The sequence below is a fragment of the Callithrix jacchus genome, chromosome 22, assembly GCF_049354715.1.
Source record: "Callithrix jacchus isolate 240 chromosome 22, calJac240_pri, whole genome shotgun sequence".
Lineage (NCBI taxonomy): Eukaryota > Metazoa > Chordata > Mammalia > Primates > Cebidae > Callithrix > Callithrix jacchus.
Genome location: NC_133523.1, coordinates 49,527,189 through 49,550,037, shown reverse-complemented (window position 1 = coordinate 49,550,037; position 22,849 = coordinate 49,527,189). Strand labels below are relative to the sequence as shown.

At 43.9% G+C, this 22,849-nt stretch overlaps 1 protein-coding gene across 1 annotated transcript; it reads right to left on the bottom strand.

The window, feature by feature from the left end:
• Positions 1-4,206: 4,206 nt before the first annotated feature.
• Positions 4,207-22,840, bottom strand: LOC118150250 (olfactory receptor 6Z7-like). The gene is made up of 3 exons (XM_035286328.3): positions 21,842-22,840; positions 13,784-14,035; positions 4,207-5,909 (listed from the first exon to the last, which is right to left on the bottom strand). Exon 3 carries the CDS (start codon positions 5,907-5,909, stop codon positions 4,932-4,934), a length of 978 nt encoding a protein of 325 aa, XP_035142219.1. The 5' UTR covers positions 13,784-14,035; positions 21,842-22,840; the 3' UTR covers positions 4,207-4,931.
• Between the last annotated feature and the right edge of the window lie 9 nt (positions 22,841-22,849).

Below are 22,849 nucleotides of genomic sequence, written 5' to 3'. Positions count from 1 at the left end.
ATCCAAGTGGAGAAGCTGAGTTGGAGAGGGACACTCAGGCTTGGGCTGCAGGTTTTGAAGATTCATTCTGTGTCCATGGCAATTAATGCAGTAAAACAGAGTGATAATTTTCGCTCGGAAAATCATAGCATCAGAATGTACACGTCTTCGGCATTGCTACTCGGGATGAACATAGTTCGGAGTCTGAAGATAATTGAGCTGACTTGGTAAACAGCACAGCACAGACGCAATGCTGCTGATCCCAGCAAGGCTCTAACTACTTCCCTCTGAAGTCCCTGGTGCCCCATACGAATGTTCTCTCCAGCGAGATTCCTCGCACCTGCTAACAGAAGTTGCAAACTCCGGGAGCCCCAAATCACCTGTGCTGAACATAACAAATCATCCTTTGAACACTAAGAAAAGCCTCATTAGGTTGAAACTTCTGGTGGCTCCCCAAGGATGAGAACTGTGCTAACTCGCTCAGTGCCCGAGAGAACCCCAGTAAGGTCCTCTGGCGAGGCGGGTCTGGGGGCTGCAGCGGGTGAGGTCAGTGGAGGCTGCAGTAATTGTCCTCTTCCTGGCCTCCTAGTGGCCTCTGAGGACCAGGGCTTCTGAGCTCATTAGGATCTGGCAGGCCGAGACTGGGATGGGAATTGCAAAGAGACCTTCTGACGCACTGAACTCGTTAGTGAGGAAGATAGTGAGCTTGCAGGTGCTTCCCTCCCAGGGGCAGCAGCTCTGTCTTTGTGTTAAGGAAACACATCCCAGCATCTAGGAGAAGAAAAGAGCTTCTCGACATGACTTAGTGTAGCAGCTTAGCCATGTGTGCCAGCCCTAGGAGAACCTATCTCCTCTTCTGTAAAATGGGCAGGGCTCTCAGGTGAGGGGTTTTTGGTTCCCTCTTTGCATCTTCAGTGTGTAGAATGGTGTCCAGCATGTAAGACACACTCAACGAAAACGGGGAATAACTGAAGGGCTGACATGATCTTACTCATTTTCTTACTATAGCGGTTCCCAACCAGGCGTGGCTTTGTTCCCTGATCCTCTCTGATGGTGTGCAGAGGGGAGACCTGGTACCCCTTCTTAGCTAAGGAGGATCAATTCTGCAGGCAGGTCCAAGAGCATGGGGCATGCAGGGACAAGGCATAGAGGCCGGTGGGCATGAAGGAGGCTATTCACTTCCCTCAAGGGACCATCAACATGAATTAACACTTAAAATAAAAAATGAAAGTCTTCCAGAATGATGAGCAAGTCAAGTCATTCCATGGAAGGCCATTCTTTTTTTTTTTTTTTTTTTTTTTGAGACAAGAGTCTTGCTCTGTGGCCCAGGCTGGAGTGCAGTGGCATGATCTTGACTCACTGCAGTCTCTGTCTCCCAGTTTCCTGCAAATCTCCTGCCTCAGCCTCCTGGGTAGCTGGAATTACCAGCACCCACCACTACATCCAGCTAATTTTTTTGCATTTTAAGTAAAGATGGGGTCTCACCATGTTGGCCAGGCTGTAGAGCTGCTGTCTGTGTGGTCTTGAGCTACTTACTGCACCTCTCTGAACTTCAGCTTCCTCATGCTTAATGGGGATAACGGCAGTCCCTTCCTAACAGTTTTTCTGATTGATGATATTACATGAAATAAAATTTACAAAGTGCTTTGTTTATGACTTCGGGGAGGAATGAAGTTGTATTAACTGATAATAGACACTTATCCCCAAACAACAGGCTCCAAAGTTCCCCATGTCTCAGGTTACGTGGTTTGACATGCTGCTGTGACTTAGCAACACAGGCTGATAGAGAATTTCCATGACATTTTAAGGGCTCAAAAGATATGCTATTCCGTCGCTGGCTCATCCGCTTCCCCACGGATAAATATGGGTTATGTTTAGCTTACTGTTGCTGCGGACAGTGAACACTGCACGTTGCTTTTGTCCAGGCATCTGAATGTTTTTTTAATTTCATTGGACAGGCTGGTTGATACCATGGGAACAATGACCCTGAATTATGCATGTCTTAATTTAATAAGCTTTTATCAGTTTCCTGTGTCCAGTTCAGTTTGGCAGTCACGGTTTTGCTAACCATGGCCAGGAACTCATGTGGAAGAAGCAGACATAATTTTAAATTTTGCTGATGCAAAGAGAAAAGAGGGCTCTTCAGGGTCTTCCATCGGAATTTACATGCCTTGGTCCCAAAGTGGCATCACCAATACCCACCCTCAAATGGTCCGGAAATCACAGTTGTACAATGTGTCTGGAAGTCAGGGGCTATAGATATCAGTGGACTAGCACTAAAGACCACTGCTATATCTGCAGTACAAAGATAGACCAGCTGTTACTGTGTCAAGGTGATTGCAAACTTCAAATTCAACTGTTATTCATAACTTGTTCTCCAAAAGCATTGCTTCCATATGCCTGCCTTAAAGAATGCCTTTTTTCCCACATCCAGTCATCACTGGACTTTCTCAAAAGATTTTTTTTTTTTTCAATTTGATTTATGTAAATGCATTTTCTTTTTACTTTGATTTCCATTTCTTTATTAATGATGGAAGTTGAACATCATTCCATGAGTTTATTGGACATTTCTATGGCATATGTGTCATATATATACATATATGGAGAGAGAGAGAGAGGAGAGAGAGAGACGGAGACAGAGACAGAGACAGAGAGAATCTTACTGGTCTTACTATGTTACTTAGGCTGGTCTCAAACTCCTGGGCTCAAGCAGTCCTCCCTCCTCAGCCCCCTGAAGCTCTGGAATTACAGGCATAATCAGCCAGACACCATACCTGGCCTATTACCTTTATTTTAATGAACAGTTTGGTTGTGTTTGTGCAAAGAGTTGAGTGTGTATCTTTGTTCCTCAGTATTTTGCCCAGATCTCTCATATTTCGGTTTCAGGATAAATTCCCAAAGTGCACTTGAGGAAGGCAAGGGCATGCAGATTCTCAAGGCTGTTTGTATATATTAACAAATCATTCTTTAAAACGTGCTGGTTTATTCTTGCACAAACACCACCAGAACATACTCACTTCCCTCGAGGGACCATCAACATGAATTAACACTTAAAAAAAAAAATCTTCCAGAATGATGAGCAAGTCAAGTCATTCCATGGAAGGCCATTGTTTTTTTGTTTTTTTTTTTTTTGAGGAAGAGTCTTGCTCTGTCACCCAGGCTGGAGTGCAGTGGCAAGATCTTGACTCACTGCAGTCTCTGCCTCCCAGTTTCCTGCGATTCTCCTGCCTCAGCCTCCTGGGTAGCTGGGATTACCGGCACCCACCACCACATCCAGCTAATTTTTTTGTATTTTAAGTAGAGATGGGGTTTCACCATGTTGGCCAGGCTGGTCTCGAACTCCTGACCTCAGGTGACCCACTGCCTTGGACTCCCAAAGTGCTGGGATTACAGGTGTGAGCCACCACACCCAGCCTGGAAGGTCATTCTTAAATTTCTACTCTTGTTTGTGTCTATTTACTGCATTTTAAAGGTAATAAAAATTTATTGCAAAATATTCAAATATGTAAAATAGAAAGTATGAATTCCCTGTGATCCCATCTTTAAAAACCCCAGTAATCACTGTTAGATATATATCCTCTTGGGAACCCTTCTAGGTATTTATGAACATAAATAACTATTGCAATTATTATTACTCTCATTATTGTCTTACAACACTTCGACATGCTCATGTACCGCTTTCTTAAATTTTCAACTCAACATCTGACCTAGGCTATCTCTTCATACAGTAGCCACAAGTCAAATTTAATTCCCTCAATAGCTGCATATTATGCTACAGTATGGATATATATAATATATTTAAATGATATCTGTTGGTGGACATTTCAGTTATTTCCAATCATTTCCAGAATAGCAGTGTTTATTCCAAATTTCATAATTTTCCAGTAAACATTCTTATACATATATTTTGTGCCCTATGAAGACATGCGTACACATCTTCACAATATTTTTCTTTATGCAAAGTGCAAATGGTTGATGTTCAATTAGTGTTTTATGTTCTAGATGAATGGAGAATTTGCCCACTGTTTTGTAAGCTATCAGAAAGCTACATTCCTTCATCAGTAACCTTCTTGTTTATGATCACTTTCCCTTTTGTGGAATAGTTTAATTTTTATATTAATTTTTTACAAGTTGTAAATATTTTCCTCCAAGTTTGTATTTGCCTTTGAAGCTTGTGTAAGTGTTTTTGGCTTTGAAAGTTGGGACCCGGAAGGTATCAGCCCTGGCATTTTATTTTATTTTATTTTATTTTACTTTAAATTCTGGGATACATGTGCGGAACGTGCAGGTTTGTTACATAGGTATACCTGTGCCATGGTGGTTTACTACACCTGTCAACGCACCATCTGGGTTTAAGCCCCCCATGCATTTTGCATTTGTACTAATGCTCTCCCTCCCCTTGCCCCTGAACAGGCCCTGGTGTGTGATGTTCCCCTCCATGTGTCCATGTGTTGTCATTGTTCAACTCCTGCTTATGAGTGAGAACATGCGGTGTTTGGTTTTCTGTTCCTGTGTTTGCTGAGAGTGATGTTTTCCAGCTTCACCCATGTCCCTGCAAAGGACATGATCTCATTCTTTTTTATGACTGCATAGTATTCCATGATGTATATGTGGCACATTTTCTTTATCCAGTCTATCATTGCCCCAGCATTATTTTTTGAAAGGAGTCTCACTCTGTTACCCAGGCTGAAGTGCAGTGGCACGATCTCTGCTCACTGCAACATCCACCTCCCGGCTTCAGGTGATTCTCCTGCATCAGCCTCCTGAGTAGCTGGGATTACAGGCACCTGCCACCATGCCCGGCTAATTTTTGTATTTTTAGTAGAGACAGGGTTTCTCCATTTTGGCCAGGCTGGTCTCGAACTCCTGACCTCAAGTAATCCACCCACCTTGGCCTCCCAAAGTGCTAGGAGTACAGGCGTGAGCCACCGCGCCCGGCCTGCCTCAGCATTTTAAATCCGGAGCGGGAAGCCACGTGCTCTGACTGAGACTCGGCCTGGGCAGAGCGTTCCCCGCAACGCCACGCGCACCTCCGCGTTCCGCAGACAGTAGATGACGGGGCTGCACGCGGGGGTGCCCACCGTGTAGAGGACGGACAGCGCCGTGGTGAAGTCCGTGGGCTGCAGGCGGCTGGGCCGGGAATGCACGAAGAGGACCGGGGCGTAGAAGAGACCCATCACCGCCAGGTGCGAGGCGCAGGTGCAGAGGGCTTTTCGGCGGGCGGCTGCTGACGGCAGGCGGAGCACGGCCCCGCCAATGGCCACATAGGACGCCAGCGCGACGAATACTGACCCCCCGAGGATGAGGTTGCCAGAGAGGAGGCCCACCAGCTCCTTCAGGGTCGCGTGGGCGCAGGACAGGTGAAGCAGAGGGGGCGCGTCGCAGAAGAAGTGGTGGAGGACGCGGGGGCCGCAGTAGGGCAGGCTGGCCATGCAGGTGGTCTTGGCCACCGAGACCAGCAGCCCCCCGACCCACGAGGTCAAGGCCAGGCCCTGGCACCGCTGGGGCCGCATGAGCAGCGGGTACCGCAGCGGGCGGCAGATGGCCACGTAGCGGTCATAGGCCATGGCGGCCAGCAGGGTGCACTTGGTGCCCATGAATGAGAGAAAGAAGAATAGCTGGACGATGCAGGCTGCGAAGGAGACGCGGCAGGGCCCAGTCCACAGCCCCACGAACAGGCTGGGCACGGTCACCGACACGTAGCACAGCTCCAGGCCGCTGAGGTTGCCCAGGAAGAAGTACATGGGCTTGCGGAGTCGGCTGTGCCTGCGGACGAGATGGAGGACGAGCGTGTTCTCCAGGAGCGTCAGCAGGTAGAGAGTCAGGAAGAGGACAAACAGGGCCTCTCGTACGTCCTGCCTGGCGGACAAGCCCAGCAGGATAAAATCCTGGCTTCCGGACATATTGGCCAATTCCGGTGACCTCTCCATCTAAGTGAAGAAAGAAACAGGCTGGTAGAGACCGAGTCCGTGCAGAAGGGCAACGGGTAGGCTCCCCTGGAGCTCAGGAAACGCTGTGGGTTGACTCTTGTCAGGAAACACTGCGAGGAGCAACTGGAAAATTGCAAAACTAGAAGCAGAAAAGTAACACCTGGCCGAGCGCGGTGGCTCACACCTGTAATCCCAGCACTTTGGGAGGCTGAGGTGGACAGATCACAAGTTCAGGAGATCGAGACCATCCTAAGGAGGTGAAACCCCATCTCTACCAAAAATACAAAAAATTAGCTGGGCATGGGGGCAGGCGCCTGTAATTTCAGCTAATTGGGCTGAGGGAGGAGAATCGATTGAACCTGGGAGCGGGAGGTTGCAGTGCGCTGAAATCACGCCATTGCACTCTAGCCTGGGCAGCAGAGCCGAGGGAGGGAGGGAGGAAGGAAGGAAGGAAGGAAGGAAGGAAGGAAGGAAGGAAGGAAGGAAGGAAGGAAGGAAGGGAGGGAGGGAGGGAGGGAGGGAGGGAAGGAGGGAGGGAGGGAAGGAAGGAAGGAAGGGAGGGGGTGGGGGGAGGGGGGAGGAAGAGAGAGAGAGAAGCAACACTTTACATCTGTGATCTTAGGCAAGACATAACTTTTAGTTAAGAGACCCATTTAGTTACCTTATGTATAAAATGGAGCTGAAACCTCTTCCCATGAAATCCTTCATTCTTTTAGATATGAAACGTGGTAATGAGGAGGTGCTTTACAAAGAGATAAATGATTATTATTTCCTGACTTTTGATAACCTTAAGTGGTTCTTTCTAGGTCAGTTTTTTTTTCTCATAACTTTTGAAAAATGTCCCAAGACTCCAGGGGTCTTCTGCGCTATTTTTTAATTTTTAAAGTTTTATCTTCTTTTTGATTGATGTGTAACAATTGTCCCTGTTTATAGGGTACAATGTGATGTTTGATACATGTATACATTGTGTAATAATCAAATCAGGGTATTTGGCATATCCATTACCTCAAACCTTTATAATTTCCTCATGGTGAGAACATTCAAAATCCTCTCTTCTAATTATTTTGAAATATGCAATAGAATATTGATAACTATAGTCACTCTATTGTGTAATAGAGCATCAGAACTTATTTATTCTGGCCGAGTGTCGTGGCTCACACCTGTAATCCCAGCACTTTGGGAGGTTGAGGCAGGCAGATCACCTAAGGTCTGGAGTTCGAGACCAGCCTGGCCAACATGGCAAAACTTCATCTCTACTAAAAATACAAAAATCAGCTTGGCATGGTGGCAGACACCTGTAATCCCAGCTGCTTGGAGGCTGAGGGAGGAGAATCAATTGAACCTGGGAGGCAGAGGTTGCAGTGAGCTGAGATTCCCATCACTACACTCCAGACTGGGTGATGGAGCAAGACTCCATCTAAAAAAAAATAAAAAAGCTATTTATTCTATTTGACTGTCAATCTGTACTGTTTTAAATAAAGAAAGCCTCGCAGGTCCCTTATTCTGAAATGTGTACCTCTCTTACTTGGGTTGAATTTGTGGAGGAAATTTGTCACTATGTATTAGAAAAAAAAGTGCCAGTGGTAATTGTTTTTCTAAAAAGATGAATGAGAAATTTCCTCCCTGAATTCTTCTAAAGCCAACTCCTTCCACAAAGACAGTGTAGCACTTTTTTGGTTAGGAAAATAAACTCCATATATCATGTATATGTCTCTGAACTGGGATGGGTTTCTAAACATAGAGATCAATTTATTTTTAGTACTCTACCAAGTACTAAAAAGTATTATTTTACACATTTTTTTTTTTGAGATGAAGTTTCATTCTCGTTACCCAGGCTGGAGTGCAATGGCACGATCTCAGCTCACCACAAACTCCGCCCCCTGGGTTCAGGCAATTCTGCCTCAGCCTCCCGAGTAGCTGGGATTACAGGTGTGCGCCACCATGCCCAGCTAATTTTTTGTATTTTCAGTAGAGATGGGGTTTCACCTCGTTGACCAGGATGGTCTCGATCTCTTGACCTCGTGATTCACCCGCCTCGGCCTCCCAAAGTGCTGGGATTACAGGCTTGAGCCACAGCACCCGGCCTATTTTACACACTTTTATACAGTAAATGACCTGTTCCAAGGGATGGGGCTATGGAAGCCATTAATACTGGGATCTGGCCTGACTTTTGGGCCACGAGACATGAAGAGTAGGCTGTTTACTCTTACCCCTGATCACTCGGTACTTATCACCTGTCGTGTGTATTCAACAGCAAAACAGTATTGAGTGTATGCTATGTACCAGGTGCCTAATATCTAACAGTAATCAAAACCAATGTCCATGACCTTTTGGGATTTCTAGGTGGTAAGAGAGAGAAGAAAAACAAAAACACAAATGTAACAATGAGAAAATTTCAGTGGATCCCTGCTAAGGAGACCACACATCAGCGTGGGCATGCTTGGCAACATCTGGAGGAGGCTGTTGAAGAATGCACCATCAGAAGCAGCTTCTTTGAGCATGGAGGTGGAACGGCGTTCCGGGCAGAGTAGGAAAGTAAGTGCAAAAAATTTTAAGTTGAGCCGGGCGCGGTGGCTCACACCTGTGAGCCCAGCACTTTGGGAGGCTGAGGCGGGTAAATCATGAGGTCAGGAGTTCAGGACCAGCCTGGCCAAGATGGTGAAACCTGTCTCTACTAAAAATACAAAAATTAGGCAAGCATGGTGGCGGGTGCCTGTAATCCCAGCTACTCAGGAGGCAGAGGCAGAGAATTGCTTGAACCTGGGAGGCGGAGGTTGCAGTGAGCCGAGATTGCATGACTACATGCCAGCCTGGGAGACAGAGTGAGACTCCATCTCAAAAAACCAAACCAAAACCAAAAAACAAAAAAACCTTGAGTCAGGAGTGAACTTAACATTTTTAAAGCAAATGAAAACTAGAGTGGGTGAGGGATAGAGAAAGCAGAGGAAGAGGAAATTAAGCTTCTTCCCATCCATGTGTTGAGCAAAATCTGCTTCTCTGAGACAGCATATCCACCCCAATACATATTCTTCTCTTGGAGTTCTAGTTTCTCAGTTAACCCTCCCAGGTGCATTAAGTTTCAGAGGCTGACAAACAGGGCAATAAAATGAAACAAAGCCCAGAAGCACACTTGCATGCCTGCTGTGATTGATGGCATAACTTGTATTACAGATAAACGGAGAAGAGGATAAACTTTTAAATGAATGGTTCTTGTGTATTCAGTCATCTGCACAATGAAACAAAAAGAGAACAAAAACAGGCATCGTACCAGATGCATGAAAAATCAATTTCAGGTGAACTAACTTAGAATTGTAACATGAAATATCTCTAAAATTATAGAAAACTGTGGAAGTATACCTTTATGGCCTTGGGTTTATAGAAAACACTAACAATAAAGCAAAACGATTTAAACTTTGTCTTTTTTAAAATTTAAAAATTCTAATCATCAAAAAAATTACAAAAAAGGCCAGGCGTGGTGGCTCACGCCTGTAATCCCAGCACTTTGGGAGGCCAAGGCGGGTGGATCACAAGGTCAAGAGATCAAGACCATCCTGGTCAACATGGTGAAACCCCATCTCTACTAAAAATACAAAAAAAAATTAGCTGGACACGGTGGCACGTGCCTGTAATCCCAGCTACTCAGAAGGCTGAGGCAGGAGAATTGCCTGAACCCAGGAGGTGGAGGTTGCGGTGAGCCAAGATCACTCCAGCCTGGGTAACAAGAGCGAGACTCCATCTCAAAAAAAAAATAAAATAAAATAAAAAAGAAAAGAAAAGAAAGGACACAAACTAGAAGAATATATTGGCAATACATATAAAAGAGACAAACAATCTCTGTACAGAAATACTAAGAAATTGGTCGATCAGTATGCAAAAGTTGTTTCAGTGGAAAAATGGTCAAAAGGCCTGAGTGTATACCTCACCAAAGAATGACTCAAAATACGAAAACATGCTCATCTCATTAGAAATCAAGAAAACAAAAATCAAAACCAAAATTAGATGTCGTTTTATCCCTATAGACCTGATGTTAATATAAACATCTGAAAATATTAAGCTTAACAATAGGAACATGCATGCACCACTTGTGGGAGTTGATATTGGTGTGATCACTTCAGAAAGACATAACCATTGTCTGTCTGGTAAAGTGTAAATTTGGCTATGGCCCAGAAATTATATTTTGAAGCATCTTTCAGAGTAACATTCCTAGTAGCACTGTTTCGTTAGCAGAAAAGAGAACAGTGCCTTTAAACAGCCCAAGTGTCTAATAGTGAAATTCATAAGCAAATTGTAATCTCTTTATAGAATGAAGTGCTATTCCGTAAATAAATGAATTAATCCCACCTAACATCATGAATGAATCAATCTCAGAGGCATAATTCTGAGCCAGAAAAGCAAGTTATAGAAGTATGCAAACAGTATAGTTTCATTTATATAAAAGTCAACCTGTAAAAATTTTTCAAAATAGGCTGTTTATAAAAAAAAAAAAAAAAAAGGTATGTGTTAAAATAAAGCAGTAGAGTGATGGGCCCAAAATTCAGGATAGTGGGCCCTTTGGGGCAGGACGAGCACATAGAGTGGTCGTGCTCTTAAAATGGTTAATCATCACGCCTGTAATCCCAGCATATTGGGAGACTGAGGTGGGTGGATCTTTTTTTTTCTTTTTCTTTTTCTTTTCTTTTTTTTTTTTTTTTTTTTTTTTGAGACAGAGTCTTGCTCTGTTGCCAGGCTGGAATGCAGTGGCGTGATCTCAGCTCATTGCAATCTCCAACTCCTGGGTTCAAGCAATTCTCCTGCCTGAGCCTCCTGAGTATCTGGGACTGCAGGCACATGCCACCATGCCAGGATAATTTTTTGTATTTTTAGTAGAGACAGGGTTTCACCATGTTAGCCAGGATGGTCTCGATCTGCTGACCTCTGGATCCACCCACCTTGGCCTCCCAAAATGCTGGGATTACAGGTGTGAGCCACCGCGCCTGGCCCTGGGTGGATCACTTGAGGTCAAGAGTTCGAGACCAGCCTGGCCAACAAGGTGAAACCCTGTCTCTACTAAAACTGCAAAAATTAGCAGGGCATGTTGGTGCATGTCTGTAATTCCAGCTACTCAGGAGGCTGAGACATGAGAATCACTTGAACCTGGGAAGCAAAAGTTGCAGTGAGCCAAGATCATGCCACTGCACTCCAGCTTAGATGACAGAACAAGACTTTCTCTCAAAAAGGAAAAAAAAATGTTTCATGAGCACACGGGATTTATTGCATTGTTCTTTTTTTATGCCTTAAACCCATGTTGCACATTTTCTTTTGCATCTACTCAATATTTATGTAAAAGTCACTTTTAAAAGGCGCGGTGGCTCAAGCCTGTAATCCCAGCACTTTGGGAGGCCGAGACGGGTGGATCACGAGGTCGAGAGATCGAGACCATCCTGGTCAACATGGTGAAACCCCGTCTCAACTAAAAATACAAAAAATTAGCTGGGCACAGTGGTGTGTGCCTGTAATCCCAGCTACTCAGGAGGCTGAGGCAGGAGAATTGCCTGAACCCAGGAGGCGGAGGTTGCGGTGAACCGAGATCGCGCCATTGCACTCCAGCCTGGGTAACAAGAGCGAAACTCCGTCTCAAAAAAAAAAAAAAAAAAAAAAAAAAGTAGCTTCTTCATATGTTAAAATTTGTATAACTGCCAAAAATCAACGTTTTGCATGTTAATTTTTAAAATAAAATTTAAAAGTAACTTTCTCACTCCAGTATCCTTGTTCTGTTCTCCAGAGGTAATAACAGCTACCATTTCTTATAGGTTCTTCTGGAAATTTTGCCAACATATTTATGCACTTGGTATAAATATCCTACCCTCTTTAAAACATGGCCAAAATCACACTCAAGTGTGGCTACCAAGATCTCTTTGAATCAAAATACTATTTTCTTTCTCTCATGCTTCAACATTTCCTCATTCATTTCAGCTTTTTTTCTTCTTTAAAAGTGTTTAATTTCTCACATGTTTAAATTTTCCTTAAATTAAATTAAATAACATTTTCAAGGGAGAAAATAATGCTAAATTTTAAGTGAATGAAATTTAATTTAAATTAAATATGTGAAAATTTTAAGAAAATGATGCTAAAAATATTAAATAAAAATTTAACTTAAACGTGAGAAGTTTAAATTACATTAAGGAAATTTAATTTAAATTTCTCTCATGTTTAAATTAAAATAAGAATGCTTCCAAGTCTGTTGGTTTAGTCAAAGATAGGGAAGATTGTTAAGATAGTCCTCCTCAAGTAAGAGATGAAAAAATGTTGAATAATATAAAGGCAATAAATTATTTATTCTCATTACTATTGTTATTTTATAATTACATGAAAGCAGTTCAGCACGAGGTGATAGGCATATTCTTGGTGGAACTTTCATCTTAGTGCACAATACCCCATTTTTCAGATGAGCACAGCGATGCTCCAAGCTGGTGCTTAAAGGTTTTTTCAACCCAACTTCTGCACTGACTGGGGTGGATGCGCTTCTTACCTCTGCCCAAAGTCACCTGGTCTGTCCGCTGTCCTTGGTCCTGAACATGGGTCGAACAGCTGCCTTGTCTTTAGTGCTGCTGCTGCTGTCCTTGGTGCTGAAATAGATTCCTACCAGTCTCCCGCCGTGGTGGAATTACTTCTTTCTCTGCTCCACTTCATCCCTGGTACTGATTCTGCTTTCTTTTTTTATGTCTACCCCCGTTAATAATTTAACTTCCTCATAAAACTTGTGTTGCCTTGCTTCTCTGATAATGTCAGATGCCCTAGAATGCCCCTAATTAGTCTGCTGAAGAACTGACAGAGTATCTTAAATGGTATTGGGCTGTTTGGGGATGACTCAAAGATTTTCAGTCCGTTCTACAAACATTTGTCATGGCTTAATTGCACCTAGAACTTGAGATATAGTCATGATTGACTTGTTTTTCCCCCCCAGAGAAGTTTGTGACGTGACCTTCCTAATCCTGAATTACTCATTGCTTAAGAAGACATTTCCTTCAAAAGTAAAAAGATACTACATAATTATAGATTTAATTTGTTGCCTGTATAGTATGTTCTGGGAAATTTAGATATAGTATCATCGATATATATTTTTTTCTTTTTTTTGAGATGGAGTTTTGCTCTTTTTGCCCAGGGTGGAGTGCAATGGCATGATCTTAGCTCACTGCAACGTCCGCCTCCAGGGTTCAAATGATTCTCCTGCCTCAGCCTCCCAAGTAGCTGGGATTACAGGCATGTGCCACTATGCCTGGCTAATTTTGCATTTTTAGTAAAGACGGGGTTTCTCCATGTTGGTCAGGCTGGTCTCGAACTCCTGACCTCTGGTGATCCACCTCCCTCAGCCTCCCAAAGTGCTGGGATTACAGGCATGAGCCACTGCACCTGGCCAGTCCTGTAGTATTTTAACTATGCCCCACAATAAGAAATACATTTCACATTGTGGCTGAGTCATAGTGACACACACACATAAACACCACATACGCAATAATACAGAAGTCTAACTAGACAACACTTACCTTTACTATTCTATGTTAATTTTAATGCTAATATTCACCCAATAAATTGATTGTGTAATTCTCAGTTTGAAATATACTGAGCAGAACTTTGGGATCAAACAGAACCAATTACATGCCATGCTCTGTCTACAACTAGTTTGTGACTTTAGACAAGGGCTCCACGCTTCTGGGTCTCATGGCTTAGTCTTCAGTGTGGAAATAGTGACCCTGACTTCATAAGATTGTATTAATTCCAGTAAAGTCTCCTTGGCACCCAGACAGTGTCTAGCAGTCCATAAATGTCCTGTAAAAAGGAAGACTTTTCTTATCTTCTCTTTTTTCCCACCAAATCAGAAGATCTTACTTTCTTACCTCTCAGCTTAGGTGAGGCAGGTCTTTCTTTTCCTTCCTGATGGAGACTTTCGGGACCGAAAAGTTCAACTTCTGCCTCTGGACCTGGCAGAACCTACCAGTGACGTGAGGCATTGGTCCATGAGTTCGGTGACCTCTGCGTATTTCAGACATGCTGGGAAAAGTTGTCTTTGATCTTGAGCAATGAGTTCTCCCTGGTCTTTCCTCATGTCTCCATCTCTGTGTTCTCTGGGCTGCCAGTGGAGCTCTGCCCTACAAGCCAGCAGCAAGCAGAAGAACCAACTTAAATACGAGAGATAGACCTAAGAGGGCTGTCCTAACCTCTGTGGATTTAGAGAGGAAATTGAAGTGAAAACTCAGGAAAGTGCACTGAGGCTTGGGAAGGTCACTTAAAGGTAACATTCATTTCAAATCTGTTCTTACACACCTGGGAACCCCTATTTGGTGCCAGGACTTGTGTAGGATACTGGCATTACGAAGCAGCAGGAGATGCAAGTTCTGTTCTCAAGCTGCTCCGAGGACACACATGGCTACTGATGCTGAAATGGACATTTATAACACCTTATATAAGTGGCAAGAAACATGTCTGCAGGCAGATAAGGGGACCTGGAGATTTGGCGAAACATTGTGAAAGGGATGTGTAAACTTGGTCTCTCAAAGGGTTACAAGATCACTTCTGCTTGATGTAAGACAAGAAACAAATGAGTAGACAGGATATTCTACCACTTCAGAGAAAATTAAAACATCTTATTTCCACTGCCTGCTGGATATTTTAGCTCCATAAATTAGTATTCAACATCAATCATTACTTTAGTGTAACGTATCTTTTCCTCTCTATGCCTAGATTCTCCAGTCAATGGGTATTTTCTCCTTTTAGAAAGTCCAAAACAAATTTGGGTTATCAAATTAAATTTCATTATTTAGTTTATTTGTTTTTCCCTTTTGTACAATCAAATAAAATAGATTTAAAAATCATGCACTCATAACTCTAGCATGGTTGTTTTTTTTTTGTTTTTTTTGTTTTTTTTTTTTTTTGAGACGGAGTTTTGCTTTTATTACCCAGTCTGGAGTGCAATGGCGCGATCTCAGCTCACCGCAACCTCTGCCTTCTGGGTTCAGGCAATTCTCCTGCCTCAGCCTCCTGAGTAGCTGGGATTACAGGCACGCGCCACCATGCCCAGCTAATTTTTTTATATTTTTAGTAGAGACGGGGTTTCACCTTGTTGACCAGGATGGTCTCGATCTCTTGACCTCGTGATCCACCCACCTCGGCCTCCCAAAGTGCTGGGATTACAGGCTTGAGCCACCACGCCTGGCCCGGCTTTTTTCAATAAAAAAGGAACAGTAAGTAATACCATCAATGCACGATATTCTACAATTACTTAAAAATACACCTGTAATCCCATCACTTTGGGAGGCCAAGGCAGGTGGATTACGAGGTCAGGAGTCGAAGATCAGCCTGACCAACATGGTGAAACCCCATCACTGCTAAAAATACAAAAATTGGCCAGTCATGATGGTGGGCACCTGTAGTCCCAGCTTCTCAGGAAGCCGAGCCAGGAGAATTGCTTGAACCTGGGAGATGGAAGTTGCAGTGAGCCAAGATCGCACCACTGCACTCCAGCCTGGGTGACAGAGTGAGACTCCATCTCAAAAAAAAAAACGACAACATATTTCTGAGCTATGTTACAATCTGTGGTCTCTCCCAGATGTCCCCTGCCCCTCCCATCTTCTGAGGTCATCAGTGTTAACATGCTCTAGGTTCCATCCTTTCCCCATGGACATACACAACATGATGTGACACACACATGTCTGGATTTAAGCTCATTCTGCTCCCTCTGCCCAGAGGGTTCTGATGAAATGAAATCTAGTCCATCCCTCAAACTCAATTCCAGCAGAGAATGTTTCACTCACTTCTTCTTTCTCCAGGCGCTGAGAAGTAACCCTGTTTGCCCTCTGAGAGAGCATCATGGTGGCATGGAAATGCATCATCCACAGTATGTACCCCGAAATTCGATTGAATGCCTGGGCACCAAACCACATTAGAGGGATAGCCTGGTAACTAGGAGCATGAGAACCTGAATTTGGATTCCTGACCTGCTCTTCAAGGGTTGTGTGGCCTTGGCCTCCCAGAGTCTCTTTGTTTTTATCTGTAAAATGGGGACGATGGCGCTCACCTGCGAGAGTTGTGGTGCAGATTAAACTATTCTAGGCAGGTGAGCACCTTTCATGAGTCCTAGCACCTGTCAAGTGCTCTGGAAGCTGTTGCTATTATCAATCCCTGTAAAAAGGAAGTTACACTCGCTTCTCAGAGATGACGTAAACAGTAAATAGAGATGTGCGTGGATCTAGCACAGTATCACACATAGAAATTGTGTTTTATAGGCCGGGCGCAATGGCTCACGCCTGTAATCCCAGCACTTTGGGAAGCCGAGTCGGGTGGATCACGAGGTCAAGAGATCGAGACCATCCTGGTCAACATGGTGAAACCCCGTCTCTACTAAAAATACAAAAAATTAGCTGGGCGTGGTGGTGCGCGCCTGTAATCCCAGCTACTCAGGAGGCTGAGGCAGGAGAACTGCCTGAACCCAGGAGGCGGAGGTTGCAGTGAGCCGAGATCGCGCCATTGCACTCTAGCCTGGGTAACAAGAGCGAAACTCTGTCTCAAAAAAAAAAAAAAGAAATTGTGTTTTATGCACACAATAGAAGGCTATTTGGCCATGGGAAAGAATGAAATCATGTCTTTTGCAGCATCATGAATAGAGCTGGAGGCCATTAAGTGAAACAACACAAAATCAGAAAGTCAAAAAGGCATGTTTTCACTTAGAGGTGGGAATTAGGTAAAATATACCCAATGAACTAGATTGTGAAATCATAATCTTTGGAGACGTGAAAGGGTGGGAGGAGAGCGAGGGATGAGAAATTAATGGGTATAATGTGCACTATTCAGATGATGGTTACACTGAAAGCCCAGACTTTACGAGTGCACAGGATAGTCATGTAACAAAACTGCACTTTTTGTTTCTGAGACAAGGTCTCACTCTGTTAGCCAGGCTGCAGTGTGGTAGTATGATCATGGCTCACTATAGCCTTGACCTCCTAGGCTCAGGTGATCCTCCCACCTCAGCCTCCAGAGTAGCTGGTCCTACAGGGATGCCACCACACTTGGCTAATTTTTTGTATTTTGTGTAAAGATGGGGTCTCCCTATGTTTCTTAGGCTGGTTTCAAACTGCTGGGCTCAAGCAATCCTCCCACATTGGCCTCCCAAAGTGCAAAGTGTGAGCCACTGTGCCCAGCTGAAACTGCACTTGCACCCTCTAAATTTATACTAAAAATGTGATGAGTGTTAATCCTTCCTTCCTTTAAATCTAAAAACTGCTTAGCTCCTGACACAAATATATTTTTATTATCATGTATTATAAGTATTGCCTTACTTTTCTTTCTGTGACCTCATGCAGGGCAGGGACCCTGTCTTTTATTTCTGTGTTCCTGAGGCCAAGTGAAGGCCTGGTTCACAGTATCTTTGGAACATTTTTTGGTCCAGAATAAAAAAAGTCAAAGACCTGGATCCTGACTCTTTGAAGAGTTTTTCTTCAATGTGAATTATTTTAATTTCAGAATGCTTGATGAACCATGTAGGAATGTCTGATGCCGTGGTGGTAGAACAGGGAGGAATAGCCTGGCAGAGGGAAGTCAGGTCTTCAAGGAATGGACTTATTAAATAAGTCCCTTATGAATGAAAATGTGTTTTCCAGTTTGTTACAGTAAATACTGCTGCAGTAGGTATCCTGGCACACGTAACTTTGCCCATGTATAGGAGTCTATCTACAAGATACGTTGAAAAAAGTAGAATGATTGGGTGGATATACACTTAAACTTTTTAAACATGTTACAAAATTATCACTTAAAAAGATTGCATTGCTTTACATTCCCATCAAAGACATCTAAGGATGTATGTTTTACATCCTCTCATCGACACTGCGTATGGATGCTCCATATCTTGCTATTTTCCAAGATAATTATAGTTTTTATAAGGTTTTTTGTACTTTGATATGAATTTTAGAGCCATTCCTATAAGATTTACTCATTTCTGTAAAAAAAAAAAAAACTTCCTTATATTATGAATGTATTGCATCTAGAAATCAGTTTTGGGAGATTGTCATGTTTGACAATATTGAGTCTTCCAAATCATATTATCGGTTATCCTAAATCTTTTCCACTTTTATAAACTCACAGGAGATAAATGATAGCATTGTTACAATATGCATTTGTTTGCTTATCAATGACGTCAGAATTGGGAGAGCTATACTAAACTACATTTCCCAGCATCCCTTGCATATCAGTATGACCATGTGATTAAGTCCTGGCCAATGAAGTGTGGGCAGAATAATGTGGGTAATGTTAAGTCTGACCCTTCCATGCTTGGGTGTGACTCATTCTCCTTCTGTCTCTCTCAATCTCTTTTTCCCCCCACTTCCCCCAACTCCCCACTCCCCCCCTCTCCCCCCATCCCCCACTCTCTCTCCCTCCCTTTCTCTGCCTCTCTACCCCACCCCACTTTCTCTGGAGAGAAAATATTACATCGGAATCTTCCAGGCCCTAGGGGATAATGACTGATAGAAGAAAAAATCCTGGGTGTCTGAACTTTGGGGAGCAAAGAGCCTCCTTGCTAAGCTACACTGAATTATGATACCAATAAGAAATAAACTTTGGTATCCTGGCACTTTGGGAGACCAAGGCAGGCGGTTCACCTGAGGTCAGGAGTTAGAAACCAGCCTGGCTAATGTGGTGAAACCCCCATCTCTACCAAAAGTACAAAAAAATCAGTTGGGTGTGGTGGCACACACCTGTAATCCCAGCTACCCAGGAGGCTGAGGCAGGAGAATTGCTTGAACTCAGGAGTCGGAGGTTTCAGTGAGCCGAGATAGTGCCACTGCACTGCAGTCTGTTATTTCCTCTCTGCTTCCTATGTTCCTGGCACATGGCTTATGCTGAGTGACTGTTGAGTGATGGAATAAATAGATGACTGAAACCACCTTTGCAAAAGTCAAAATTGAGAAAATTATGACAGCGAAAGAGAGCTGACCATTTTGCTTCTAACACCAAGCTGTTCTTGTTCATTCCCAGGGAAAGGCTGAACTTAGTTTATAGTTCCTTTATAGAGAGAAAGACAATAGCAACTTCCCAAAACAAGCCCTCTTTTGCCTGGGGACTAGACTGCTTTTGTAGGTCTAACAAATTAGCCACAAGATTAGAAATTATGGCCCAAGAGTCATGCAGCTGGAGGTTCCAAGATTCTGAACCTCCCCAGATTGCTCTGAGGAAATCATCGATATTGTAAAACCTGAGATCAGAGCTTGAGGTATTTTGCAGACCCTGTACTAGATGGATCAGCTAGAAACACCCAGATCAATAAACTGGCTCACCAGGTCTTGTGGCTCCCACCCAGGAACTGACTCAGTGCAAGAGGACAGCTTCGACTTCCTGCGGTTTCATCCCCGACCCAACTCATCAGCACTCCCAACCCACTGGCCCCCTGCCCACCAAATTATCCAAAAAACCTCCCATCCCCAAATTCTCAGGGAGACTAATTGGAGTTGTAATAAAACTCCAGTCGTTCGTACAGCTGGCTCGGTACGAAGTAAACTCCTTATTGCAATTCCCCTGTCTTGATAAATCAGCTCTGTCTAGGCAGCAGGCAGGGAGAGTCTGCTGGGCTGCTGCATAACTAGACTTTTTTGTGGGTCTAGGGGCAAGACATGACCCAACTGGGGCCCTTCCCTCCTGTTTATAAAACAAGGAAGCTTGGCCTCACTTCATTCCATAAACATACTGAGAGGCCGCCTTTGTATAGTTAGTGAGCACCAACCATCTCCCGTGGCTGTCGGCGAGTCCATGGCAGAAATGTGCCCTTCAGGACCATGGCACTGGTGGGCTGTGCTGACTCTTGAATTAGGAGCTTAACCACAGAAATACCTGCTTTATGGGTACAACTAATAGTAATACAGATTTTAGAGACACAGCCAAAACTCTCTCTTAATCTTTCTTTCTTTTGCTTTCTTTTTTTTTATTGAGACGGAGTCTTGCTCTTGTCACCCAGGCTGAAGTGCAATGGCACAATCTTGGCTCACTGCAACCTCTACCTCCCAGGTTCAAGCAATTCCCCTGCCTCAGCCTCCCAAGTTGTTGAGATTACAGGCTCCAGCCACCACACCCAGCTAATTTTTGTATTTTTTTAGTAGAGATGGGGTTTCCCCATGTTAACCAGGCTGGTCTCGAACTCCTGACCTTGAGATCTGCCTGCCTTTGCTTCCCAAAGTGCTGCAATTACAGACATGAGCCACCACACCCGGTCAACTTTTTTTCTTTCTTAAAAAAAAAAAAATTTTTTTTTTGAGACAGTGTCTTGCTCTGTTGCCCAAGCTGAACGATCTCAGCTCACTGCAACCTCCACTCCTGAGTCTAAGCAATTCAAGTGATTCTCCTGCCTCAGCCTCCTGAGTAGCTGAGACTCTAGGTACATGCCACCACACCTGGCTAATTTTTGTATTTTTAGTAGAAACAGAGTTTCACCATATTAGCCAGGCTGGTCACCTGCCTCTGCCTCCCAAAGTGTGGGATTACATGCGTGAGCTACCGTGCCTGGCCCAGACTTTCAAACAGCTCATAGCCTGTTGATGAAAACAGATAAACAGCTAGATATATCACCAGATGAGATGGGAAGCAAGGGAATTAGCAATGTGTTATAACAGTGTTGAGGAGGGAATTGTTTCAACAGTCATGACTAAGTGGTTGGGTACACTCTTGCATACAAAGTAACTACATCTTTTCTAGACATTATTTGGTCATGATCACTACATTAAAAATATCTTCATATTTATTGTAGAAATGCCCCCCCACCAAATCCCCAGCTACTACTTACTGAGTATTTACAATGCACTGGGCATTTTTCTAAGTTCTTACCCAGGCTCAAAACCACATTTATATGTGAAGGAAAATGAGTCTTAGAAGGGGCACGTATCTTATTCGTGATCACCCAAAAAAATGAATATTAGGCTGGGGTCCGTAAACTTGAAAACGTATATTCAACTTTCTCTTCTGGAAATGCCAAGCTTATCTGATATTAGGGGAGATCTCTGGAAGTCCAGGTAGCTGGGGCTCAAGCAAGCTTCCCATAGAAATTCCTTTACTGCTTTTATCACAGGAGAAAATCGGTGAGTCAGAAACACCTGGCTTCTATTTCTCACGAGAATTTAGAGCCAGGGAAACAACTGAATAACATCATAACAATCTTACATCATGTATCAGAAAACGTGTGTCCATCCTTCAAACCAGGAAGACTATATTCAGGAATCTGAGCAAACACAGTAATTCTCAAATTTTGTCACCTCAGAAGGCTACTGTAACTTTTTTGGTTTTTTGAGAGTTTTGCTCTTGTTGCCCAGGCTGGAGTGCAGTGGTGTGATCTCCACTCACCGCAACCTCCACCTCCTGGGTTCAAGTGATTATCCTGCCTCAGCCTCCTAAGTAGCTGGGATTACAGGCACGCGCCACCATCCTGGCTAATATTTTGTATTTTTAGTAGAGACAGGGTTTCACCATGTTGGCCAGGCTGGTCTCAAACTCCTGACCTCAACTGACCCACCCACCTCGGCTTCCCAAAGTGCTATTTTATGTTAACGCAATTTTTATGAAATGATTACTAATAAATAAGACATTGTTTTCCTTGTTTAATCCCCTTAATGTTCTCCTTAATAGAAGGGAGAGGGATTCTCCAATCTGTTTCTGTTTTTTTTTGTTTTTTGTTTTTTGTTTTTGAGAGAGAGTCTCATTCCGCTGCTCAGGCTGGAGTGCAGTGGCATGATCTCGGCTCACTGCAACCTCCGTCTCCCGAGTTCAAGCGATTCTCCTGCTCTGGCCTGTTGAGTAGCTGGGACCACAGGTGTGTGCCACCATATCTGGCAGAAAATGCATTTATTTAGCAGTCAACACATTTTATGTACAGGCACTTTTTTAAACCAATGGAGAAACCAGATTATCAACACTGTAATGCTCACCTTAATACCTTCAGAATATGCATGGACTGAAGGGAATTCTGAATGCTGGAGTCATATGTACACTATTTCTGCTTGGTTTCTTCCATCCTAAGAACTGGTCCTAATACATGGCATTTCCTAAGTGACTGGGGAGTGATTCAATAAATACATAATCAGTCCTTATGTGGAGCTGTGGGAAGCGCATAACCCGATTGTGGCTTTCTCTTTTTTGGCTGTAGAACCTGCCTTCTCTTTATTCCATAAACGTGCAGCATGGTCACCTTTCCACAAGTTAGTTAGGATCAGCGGCCTCCCATATCTGTGATGGAGTCCATACTCTTGCACTTTTCAGCATCTGCAACAGGTCTTGGTCAATGGTGGGGTTGCGCTGATTCTTGAAACAAGAGTTTAACCAGGGAAATCGTTACCAGATTTGGGAGTGCAAACTACTGGTGATAGAGGTTTTCAAGGCAAAGCCCAGAACCTTAAAAAGTTCATGTCCTGGCCGACCATGGTGGCTCATGCCTGTAATCCCAGCGCTTTGGGAGGCCAAGGTGGATGGATCACCTGAGGTCAGGAGTTCAAGACCAGCCTGGCCAACATGAAGAAACCCCATCTCTACTAAAAATAAGTAATTAGCTGGGTGTGGTGGTGGGCCCCTGTAATCCCAGCTGCTCAGGACGCTGAGGCAGGAGAATCGCTTGAACCCAGGAGGCGGAGGTTGCGGTGAGCCGAGATCAAGCCATTGCACTCCAGCCTGGGCAACAAGAGCGAAACTCTGTCTCAAAAAAAAGAAAAGAAAAGAGAAACTGTGGGACTTCCATGTCACTTTCCTTGTCTCTGCGGCTGCACTTGGATGGAGAAGACCTGCCCCTCCCCCGCTGCCTGGCCTCACTGTTTCCATGGTGACTCATCTCCAGGGACACCGAGGGTTGCTAGGCAACCAGACCAGCTCCTCCATTCTCCTTTCTCCCCAGAGAACACCTCCTGCATTCCATCTTTGTGATGCTGGGTCTCTGTGAAGAGGAG

What these genes read in the sequence shown, in the direction of transcription:
- LOC118150250 (XM_035286328.3), bottom strand. Translation starts at nt 5,909, where the DNA reads ATGGAGAGGTCACCGGAATTGGCCAATATGTCCGGAAGCCAGGATTTT.